This window comes from Nematolebias whitei, chromosome 14, assembly GCF_014905685.2.
Source record: "Nematolebias whitei isolate Nwh7 chromosome 14, NemWhi1, whole genome shotgun sequence".
Lineage (NCBI taxonomy): Eukaryota > Metazoa > Chordata > Actinopteri > Cyprinodontiformes > Rivulidae > Nematolebias > Nematolebias whitei.
The window spans coordinates 21981665-21992490 of NC_056511.1; the positions used below are offsets into that span (position 1 = coordinate 21981665).

Sequence of the window (10826 nt, forward strand, 5' to 3'; positions counted from 1 at the left end):
CAAAACCATCAAAACCAGGCACTATGGAAACACGACTACAGGTTTAGTTCAAATGAGGCAGATTTGTTGTTTGACTGAGTGAAGAGAAATTAATGTATTCTCCGTGAAGTATTTGTTAAAGGGAAAGCTGTGTTTAAATGAAAATTTACATTTAATAAGTAGAACCTGTAGCTCCGTCTGCTGTCAGGAATGATTATAATTTTATGAGCAAGGAGTCAGAAAATCCTGAGAAAGTTACTGAGCTGAAAACATCTGAACTTTCTGTTGGCTTTTTTATTTTTTATTTTATTTATTTATTTATTTTTAATAAAGACAAGCTTGTGTCTGTCACAGAAAACAAAGTGAGCTCAAAAAGATTTAGTGAGTATGATGCAGTGTTGTTCTGCATTAATAATGGTTAAACTACATTTAAATATTTAACACGTATCCTGGCAAATGCACCAAAAAATGTTTATTTTGGAATTTGTAAAAAGCTGGTGAATGTTTTCAGGTCGTGATCAATCAAAGTTAAGTTAAAAAAAATAAATAAATAAAACTTTTTTTAATTTTGTTTAATTTACCCTTTATTTATCCAGGTCTCATTGAGCCACGAGAACTCATTTTCAAGAAAGACCTGTTTGGGGAGCAGATGGGGGCCAGGGGCCTTGCTCATGGGCCCAGGGTGGGGCGAATGAGGGTGGGGGCAAGTGTGGGTGCTTCACCTACCCCACCCAAATTTTTGATGTTGTCGGTACTGGGGCGTGAACCGGCAATCACAGGCCCACCTTCTCTAGCCTCTGCGCCACCTCTCCCCCCAATAGACTTCTGTTCTGAAGATGAAGATGTTTTCTCTTCATTTTATAATTTTATTGATTCAAAAAGTTTTAGAATTTAGAATTTTTTTTTTTTTTTTACTTTTTTCTTAGAATTGGTAAAAATGTTAAAAGTAGGTAAATTTGCTTAAACTAAGATTAATTTGTTTGTTAACTATTTTTATTAGTTTTAATTTATTCTAACACAGCTTGTGTTAATTAATAGTTCCGATATTTTCAGGAGGGTTCTGTAAAACAGGTATGAACAAAAGCATCTTACCTGTTATAGATAATTAGAGTTTAATTCTGACCAGAGTAATAAATGTATGTAAATATTCATGTACAGTAGTCCCTTGGTTATCGCGGGGGTTACATTCCACACACGATAGGTGAAAAACGGCGAAGTAAGAACGCTATATTTATTTTAGTGTTTCTATATAGTTTAAGGCTTTATAAACCCTTCCCACACTCTTGCATTGTTTTTAACAATTTTTTAAACTCTTAAACCTACATGATTTTTACAACATACGTACCGTATTTTTCAGACTATAAGGCGCAGCCAGATTATAAGGTGCGTTAAGTTAAACAAAACAGTCAGATAAGTCAAACTTTATTCAGCTCATTCACAATAACTCTCAACATTGTTCAGTTGTACCACATAAAAAAGGTTTCAGGTCAGTATGCACACAACCAGAATTAATACATAAGATGCACCTGATTATAAGACTAACTGACGATTTTTGAGAAAATTAAAAGATTTTAAATGCGCCTTATAGTCTGAAAAATACGGTATATGTACTCTACACTACTGAGATATTTCATCTGGTTAATCACCAGCTCTGCAGACCAGCAGCTGCAGCTCGGTTCAGCAGACCTACCCTGTAGCATAACAAGCCTATACCGCACCGTCCATGTTGATGTGCATGTGCTGCAGCTCCGCGCAAGGCTGCCCAGGATGTCGTCCACCACCTCGGACCGGGTCCAGACCAGCACCGTGGCAACCAGGACCAGGCTGAACCCCACTGCTGTCTGCATGGGTCGTTGTGGGGCGGCGGTGGCTGAGTGGTTAAAGCAGTCGTACTCCAAAGCAAGAGTTGGGGGTTCGATTCCACCAGCAGTCACATGCCGAAGTATCCCTGGGCAAGACACTGAACCCCTTATTGCCTCCGATGTGTGTCCCATTGGTGTATGAATGTGATAAAGCACTGATTATTCTTTCTACAGATCTAGTAGAGTGCTGTATGAATGGTTAAATGAAGCACAGATTGCAGTGTAAAGCACTTTGAGTATCTTGATAAGATAGAAAGGAGCTATATAAGTACAGTCCATTTGCCCTTTACCATTTGCTCCCTTCATTACTGCCATTTCAACAGAAAGCAGAGGCCGGAAGCACTGCTGGCTTGTGGGCCGTTGTATTTCTTTTGACTTGACAGTACAGGCTTATCGAAAGAAAACTACAAAATGGCGGCGCCTGTCCAAAGTTTTTTTGTTTGTTTGTTTGTTTTTTCCTATTGGTTGGTACTCGCTCCCATCCGGTCTCCCGTTAACTTTTTATCCTCTACCATCCCAATCACATGAGTATTATTAACGTTGACAATCGTGTGTCGTGTACAATCTTACGTTGAAAATCCGTGAAAGAGCGAATCCGCGAAAGTCGAACCGCGAAGTAGCGAGGGACTACTGTAGTGTAAAACCGACTTGTGTTTGCATGAGCTACTTTAAAATATATAAAGTTGGAGTTGGTTTAAAATGACTCTGTTCAGACCAGCCGATCAGAAATAAACTCATATTTCTCCAAACTGGGGTCATTCAAAGAGCTATCTATTACAGGTAAGATATTAGTCGTTCACAACTTTACCACAAGGAAACACACTTTAAAACATATTAACTATTACTTTAAAATAAAATACTTCTCCATCAGAAGGACGATGCAGGTTTTAAAATTTTTCCTGCCTTTATCTAAACTGATTCAATAAAAGCATTTAGTTATTTTTATTCGTTTTGTGTGAAGTAAATAAAAATTTTAATGATAATGTTTCCTGAACTGGTTGACTTGTTACAGATTTAGCACCACGTTCATGTCTTGGTGCAGAAATGTCGCCTCAGCACTCGATTAGCTTTTCACTCTGGTTGATCATTTTCATGTCAACTATCTGCTTTTTGCTGAGCCTCATCTGTGCTGTTCAATTATTATTAATCAACATCAGGATTTTTTAATTTTTTTATCCTGGACTCGTAACAAAACTTGTTGCTGAAAAACGTGTTATGGTCTCTGTTGACAGTTAATTATCTGGCATTCACAAGAAAACAAGGTAAGAGTTGACAATAAAATGAGTTAGTCTAACTTTACATCCATGTTCTTGTCTTGTTCTGCAGGAAAATTAAAATGAACGTTTTAAAGGCGTGACATGATCAGGTAGGTCTATTTCTGCCTAAAGACGCTGTAAAACAAAAAGTATCAAAACATTTTGATTATTTAAACTGACTGCTGCCTTGAATTTGAACTTTGATTGACACACGTGGTTTTAGAGCCCTCTAAACATCAATCTGTTAGCAGGTAATAAAGCTGTGAAAAACAATTTGAAAGATGCTTTAGAGCCTCAGTGATGACGACTGAAGAGTCAAACAGTAAAACACAGAACGGTCAGCTGTAATGTTGTAAATAATTCATTTGGAAACAGAGCTTATAAAAGTGCCCTGAGGGACTACAAGAGCCTTTCACATCCTCACGATCACACAGACAGGTGACAGACAGGTAAGAGCTTTTTTTTTATTTAAATTCAGATTAAAGTTTGTAGAAACACCAAGAGATTATTTTGTCATCATGAACACACGGCGCAGGTTCCATATTTCAGATAAGCATCAGAAACAATAATAGTTATTTTATGTTTGAACTTTTACTTTATTGACCCAAATCCTTTAATAATTAGAAGAAAAAAATGTTTGAGAAAAGAAGTTGGTCTAAAAAAAATAACAAAAACTTTGTTTAAAAAGTATCTTTTGTATTCCTTCTGTAAAACATGAAGGCTGTCAGAACAAAAACAAGCCAAGAAGTTAAAAGTTTTGCGGGTTTATTGTGTAACATCCAGACGTTTAAGTGTAATGCTTGAAATGTTATTTGTAAGCCTTAAAGCTGTTCCTCAAAAAAATAAATGCCTTATTTAAATTAATGGCCCATTTTCCTGCCAAAATATACAAAAATACCCTGCAGGCAGGTTTTTATTTTTGGCAGGCGTGGATTTTTGTTGATTTTTCTTGTGTTACATTTAATTTTTATAGTTTTATGTCTTATAAAGTTTCACACAGTGACAGACAGCATGACCGTCTGTTAGGATGCATAGGTGGGACTATGGCTCAGTGGCTGTAGGCTGTGTAAGGATAGACCTCTGACTCAAACCCAGAAGTCAGAACCAGAACTGAACGGACTTTTCTTGTCTTTTCTTGGTTTCAGTTCAAGTTTAAAGCCCGACCCCATCTGAGTCAATGAACGGGACGTTCCCCCATTAAATAAAACACACAGCTCAGCCCCATTAAATAAAATTCACAGCTCAGCCCCATTAAATAAAACACACAGCTCAGACAGCTTTACCTTACTGCTGCAGGTTCTGATGGAATTATTGTTTCATACATTTAGTCATAATTAGTTACTTTATGCTTCAAAGTAAGGCCATGTTACACTGTGAGTGTGTGAAGGGTTAGTTCAGGGGTCTGCAACCTTTGCAATAAAAACAGACATTTTTGCCACTTTGTTAACTAATTACGATGTGTCAGCAAAACCTGCTACAACTGTGTCAACTGGTGGCCCATGGACCACTTCAAGTTTGTTGGAGAAGGTTTTCCCAGCAAGTGGGGGTGATATTAGAAAATTAAAAATATCTAACTGTTATTAACATTTATTGATATTACATTTTACTACAAAAGAAAAGACCAGATTCATGTAAAGAAAGAAAAATATATAATTTTGAACAATTTAATAAAAAGTAAAACAGTGAACTCTGCAGACCGATGCGAGTTCTCTTAATTGTTGAAGAATTAAGTTTCCTACTTAAAGCATAAAGTTAAAGACAGTATAAAATTAGGCCAGTTTGTTGGGTATCCAGTAAGATTTTTAAAGAAAAATAAATACTTTTGTATACTTTGACTTAGTTTTTTGTGTTTTATTCTTAGTGTCATCAAATATTCCTTCTCAGCAGCTTGTCTTAAAGATACTCCAAAATGTTTTGCTGGTTTTGAGAGAAAGATCACGCTGTGAGACTGGAAGTCAACTTAAAGTGGCGAACAAACTATAGTATGATGTAGCCCACATGTTTTACACCTTGTATTTACTATTCTTCACATATTTGAAAATGTCAGGAAAGCCGATAAAACTAGCCATTTTCACTGTTGGCAATAAAAATGAAATAAAAATATAAAAATTTTATTTTAGTTTTGGTCAATGCCTGAAAGAGCCGCTGCAGAGGAACCAAAGAGCCATGTGTGGCCCCAGAGCTGCATGTTGCAGACCCCTGGGTTAGGATGAGCGCAAAGCTCCACATCACTGCAAACGCTGCTTCCACAAATAAACATGGCAACTTCTGTGAAACCGTTTCTGTTGGCTTCGATTCCCAACAAGTGAAGACATGTGGCCTAATAATATAATATGTCTTCGGTATAGCTGACCCTGGCTCCACAAGAGCAACAATATTTGTGTCTAACCGCCAACATGTGTTTAGAATGGAGTCCAGACACAAGCTCACAGATACTCTGTAACCTGTACATGGAAAGAACAGAGATTTGAACCAGCGACCTTCTTTCTGTTGACTTTTATTTAGTTTTTATTTATTATTATTTTCATTATTATTATTAGTATTATTATTATTGTTGTTGTTGTTGTTGTTGTTGTTGTTGTTGTTGCTGCTTATTTATTCATTTATTATTTTATTTTTATTATTATAAATTTATTTGTTATTTATTTATTATTATTTATTATTTTATATGCATATTTATATTTTTAATTTATTATATTTATTATTATTTATTAACTTATTTATTTATTTGATCTATTTATTATTAGTAAGTTAGTTAATTTAGTTTCTGCTTATATTTCTGTCCAGGTTGATCCGATCACTAAAATGAGATTAATCATTCCTTTCCTTTTGCTCGTTTATTGTTTAACCCAGACATCAGGTAAGCTTTTATCTTCATCTCCTTGAGTCACCGCATTAAAAACGTAAATTAATCATTGTTTCCTTCTATATAGTTTTAGTTTTTCACTGCTTCCTTTAGTCGATGCCTGAAGTTTCAACGTTCTTCCTCTTCCCCCCCCCGAGGCATCACCATTGAGGCCACTCCCGGCACCAGTGATGGTGTCGTGCAGGTGGTGCTGAATCAGACTGTGTCGCTGCGTTGTGACTCTGAAGCTGACAAAGAGCTGGTGTGGCTGAGGAACGGAGCAAAGATTGATCTGAAGGAAGAAAACAAGAAGGGTAGCAGTCATGTCTGCGTCTCTCCTGTCATCCATGAAGACAACGGAGCCACCTTCACCTGTTACCTGCACAGCAATGCCTCCGACACGGCCTCCGTCACCCTGAACGTCACCTGTGAGTCACTTTAAAGCATAGTGGTAAACAACATCTAAAGCTGTCAAATAACAAATCTATGAGGGTCGTGACATTTTTAGCCACATCTGGCCAGACGTTAAAGCCGCATCAGCTCTCAATAAGTTTCAGAGATTCCCTGGAAGGATCTGGTACTCCTGATTGTTCATCGTGTAGCTTTGCTCAAATGTGAAAAACAACAACAGTCACGATGGACAAAGGTTTGCTTCATGAAGGAGCTAAACAAAGATTTAAATACATTAAGATCGTCCTCCATCAGTGCTGCCTTTTTGAATCTACATTTCTTAGTTTTATTGTTTTTGATGCTTCGTCCTCTTTGTAAATGTGTGGACCTCTGCCAGCTCCTCTCAGCTTGAGCTAACTTTTAATTAATCAGCATTCAGCCAGAACACAGCGTCATCTCTGACGCTTCAGCCTCCTTTGAAGATCTGCGCACGAGTCTGTGTTGGTTAAACGCTCGCAGTCCTTCGTTCTGCTGAAGGTGAGTTAGACACAACATGTCAAGGACCTTACGAGCACTGGAAGCAGAAACCAACTGGTCAGAAGACGGAGAGGAGGGCCTGTCACCTGAGGGTTAAATCAGGGACAATTTAGAGTTACCAATCAGCCTAACATGCATGTTTTTGGTCTGTGGGAGGAAACCAGAGCACCCGGAGAAAACCCACACATGCACAGAGAGAACATACAAACTCCACCCAGAAAGGTCCCTGGACCGGGGTTTGAACCAGAGACCTGCTTGCTGACAGGCAGCAGCTCTACCAGTTGCGCCACCGTGTTGCCCGAATTTCGAACATGCTCAAAACAATTAGCAGGACACAACAACCTTCTCAGATTAGTTCCTGTAGTTCTAAAGCTGTACTACTACAAAGTCCTGACAAATTTTCCACCCTTCCTTTCTGGGCTGTGGCGTCCATGTCCAGTATCACTGTGTGAGAGGTGGGAGACACCTGGACAGGTATCCAGTCCATCACAGGGACACACAGAGACAAACAATTCACACTCACACCCAGGGACGGTCAGAGTCACCAATGAACCCAACATGGAGGTTTCTGAGAGAACATGCAGATGTGTGTGGGCGTTGGTATTTTTGGCTGTCATGTTAGCAAAAAATCTCATGAACCACTGGAAGAATGTTAGTGAAAGCCTCAGAAAGTTATCATTTGATGAACATCTACAAGTGATGAACTTTTTGTTTAATTCAAGATGGCCACCACAGCTAATCAAACTTAGCCAATATGCTTCACAGACATTGAGCTAAATTCACTGCAGTAGTAGCTGAGAGTCATCCTCAATACATGCACTGAGCTATCACAGTTCATAAGACGTCACATAATAAATGTTCCTTGTTTCTCAACATTAAATGTGCACAATTTAAAGCTTAGCTGGGCGTCATATGAATGTTTTATGAAATGTTGTGTTGGTTTTATGTGTCTGTGTTACTGGCCTCTCTTAGAAATGAGTTAACCTGTCTGAATAAAAGGAAATAAAAGATGCATGCATTGTTTAGGACAGGGGTTCTTAAACTTTTTCAGTTCAGGGACCCCCTCATAACCCTCATGTTTCTTAAGTAATTTTCTGCAGTTTGTCTCTTTAATGCAATGGAAATATTTGTGTAGCATAAATACTTAAGACCTCTTCTTCGTGTTAATACAATTTTGATACTTTTAAACATGCCGTATTTTTCATTCAAGACACACTTAATTAACAAAATTTTTAATTTCAACTTCTAAAAATTACAGTTTTGAGAAAATTCACGTCATCCAAAATGGCTTTAAAACTTTACCTATTCACATAATGAACATAATAAATGTGTCGCCACTTCTTCAAATTATTACAGAAAACTCTTTACATAAAACTGAACAGAATCATAACAGCAGTATTCAGACCAAGTAGCAGGGCTTAGTTTGTAAACTGACTGAAGCCGGAACGCTAATAAAGGGCGGGGGAGAGGGAGGGTCCTCCCTGAGAACATTTTTAATAAAGTAGATGCCATTTCCTGCATTTTGGTGTATTTTAACAGCTTGTTACTATGTGTTGTTGTTTTTTTTGCGGACGCCCAAGCACCAGCTCATGGACCCCTGGGGTGTGGGGACCCCAGTTTGACAACCACTGGTTTAGGAAATGTTAGACCTTTATTTTGTTCACTTTCTTTTGTTCTGACTTGTACAAATCTATTCTGAGTCCCGACATGGGGTGCAAAAAGATGGATCAATATCATCATAGATGTAAACAATTTTATAAATACATAATGATGTTTGGTTTTTTTTTCTAGTTTATAAATTTTATCATATCTGAACTGTGTCTGAGCAGATTTTGTCCCATCCAGTTTGGATATTTTATCTTCTTACTGTTAAAGATGAGAAATACGAGCAGTCAGAACGACAAAATAGCTTCAATGAGTCAGATATCTTAATCTGGGGGGACAGGGTGAGATGGGGGCTAATGAAGCTTTGTCGGTGTTAATATTTTCCTTGATCCTCCTCAGATCACCCTCTGCTCTCCGGTTCAGAGGAGGTCAAAGTGGAAGAGGGTGAAACTCTGGTCCTGCAGTGTGACACCCGGGCCAACCCAGTACTCCTGTCCATCTCGTGGGAACTAAACGGAAGCATGGTGGATCTGTTAGCAGACGGCTTCACGGTGACCAGCGACGGCGTTACGAGTGTGCTACGAGCCAGCAAGGTGGAGAAGAGCGTGCACGAAGGCACGTATAAGTGCACGACAAACTCTCCCAGTTATGGACACAGCAGCAAGCTCTTCCATGTCACTGTGACAGGTCAGTTCTCCTGCTCTTTATATTGTCACAAAAGGCACTTTTAAGTATTTGATGGCTTTATTTCATGTTTTATTGCTTCCTGGTTTGTGCAATCTGCAAAACGAAATGATTTCTTCATCTGCAGAGAAGACCAAGAAGTTCCCTCTGATGCCGATGATCGCGGGGCTGGTGGTGGTGTTCCTCACCACTCTTCTGGCCATAGTTTCACGATGGAAGAAAATCGCACAGGTAACATCCGAAATATACACTCAGAGTTGGCAGAAAAACTCTTACTTTCTAACGCTGTTGTTCTTCTTCAACAGTGCTGCAAGTAAAAAGACCTGCAACATCGAGACATCCCACGAAAACAGCACCGCTTCCACGTGCTCAAGAAATCATTACTATCCCCTTATGAAGCTTAGTGATTTAATTTATTTGACATTTCTCTAAAAAAATACTTTTCTGGACACATAATAAACTAAAGACAGACGGTAGTTTAGTACAAACTGGTCTGGCTGTTTCCAAAACAATGAGTAAAGAGTACAAGTTTGATTTCAGCATTCCAGTCAGGGAGTTTAAAATGTGCTGTCTGGTTGTTTTACTCAAATATGAATGAATATATAAATATAACAGACGTATTTGACTCTAACAAAGCAGTCTGTTGGCTTATTCAGACTGTTCCATCTCCTTTACAATGTTATGTGTTCACACTGGTATTTATATGAGGAATTAAAAAAAGGAGGATTTATGAATTTAGCAGAAAAAGCCATATTTGTGGTTGCTGAGCCCACAAAATGTTGAGTCGACCGAGTTCAGGTTTTTGTTTCCCTCCATAAACAAAATTAATTGTTCATATCTGTTTGATCATTTATGTTACAAATTGTTTTATTATATTATGGCTGAGAACATCTTTCTGTAAAGTGTGCACAAAACATTCTCTGATCTCCAGCTGGAGGTCAACCAGCCGACAGCCATGGATCTGGCTGCAGCTAACTCTGTTCGAGGCTCGTTCAGCGTCATGGTCCCTGCATTGTGCATCTGTGTGTGTATGTTTTGAATGAGCCCTTGCAAGTAAAAGACCAGTTAAAACTCTTCTCATGTCCTCAGAGTGGCTTATTCGAGCAAGCAGATGATGAAAAGATTTTTATTTTGTCCAACAATATCTTTTCACAGAACTCTGCTTCAAAAGATTTGAACTATCCCTTTACGTTGCTTCTTCTGAACTTCTTTGGCGAGATGGTTTGAGAGGATCCACATTAGTTTCTTATACAAGTCATTGTAAGAATCTTCATTTTGACCTTTAGCTTCTGAGTCAAAAATACACTTAAAGCTCGTTAAAATGTGGTTACACATTTACTCCTAACGTGACAAAAAGGTGCAGGGTTACGAGGTTCTGAGGGTCAAGGGTACCGTTTCTGTTCTTCTCTAACAATGAAACACTTTACAAGTTCACATAAAACAATGCCTCACCCAGAGAGGAGGATTAAAAACCATACAGCTTGAACTGGGAATCAAATGAACTTGTTTGTTGTCAGAGCTGAGACGTTCGGGTATAATCTCTAATCAAAAATCTGTTTGTCTAGTTTGATTTTAAAAATACTATTTTAAAATGAATCTCTAAAATCCAGCCTTATTTTTTCTTAATGTAATGTTCATTTCTCTGTAATGACTTTATTTCTCTTCTCC

General features: G+C 38.2%; 1 protein-coding gene across 1 annotated transcript; it reads left to right on the plus strand.

The window, feature by feature from the left end:
• The first annotated feature begins 3512 nt into the window (after positions 1–3512).
• tmigd1 (transmembrane and immunoglobulin domain containing 1) lies at positions 3513–10055 on the plus strand. The gene is made up of 6 exons (XM_037687995.1): positions 3513–3546; positions 5885–5957; positions 6101–6370; positions 8874–9161; positions 9286–9389; positions 9464–10055. Exons 2-6 carry the CDS (start codon positions 5903–5905, stop codon positions 9473–9475), a joined length of 729 nt encoding a protein of 242 aa, XP_037543923.1. The 5' UTR covers positions 3513–3546; positions 5885–5902; the 3' UTR covers positions 9476–10055.
• The last annotated feature ends 771 nt before the right edge of the window (positions 10056–10826 follow it).

Excerpts from the sequence above, each read along its gene's own strand:
- tmigd1 (XM_037687995.1), top strand. The coding sequence starts at position 5,903 with ATGAGATTAATCATTCCTTTCCTTTTGCTCGTTTATTGTTTAACCCAG. Across the intron at positions 6,371-8,873 it reads CGTCACCCTGAACGTCACCT|ATCACCCTCTGCTCTCCGGT; the intron begins GTGAGTCACTTT and ends GATCCTCCTCAG. Across the intron at positions 9,162-9,285 it reads CTTCCATGTCACTGTGACAG|AGAAGACCAAGAAGTTCCCT; the intron begins GTCAGTTCTCCT and ends CTTCATCTGCAG.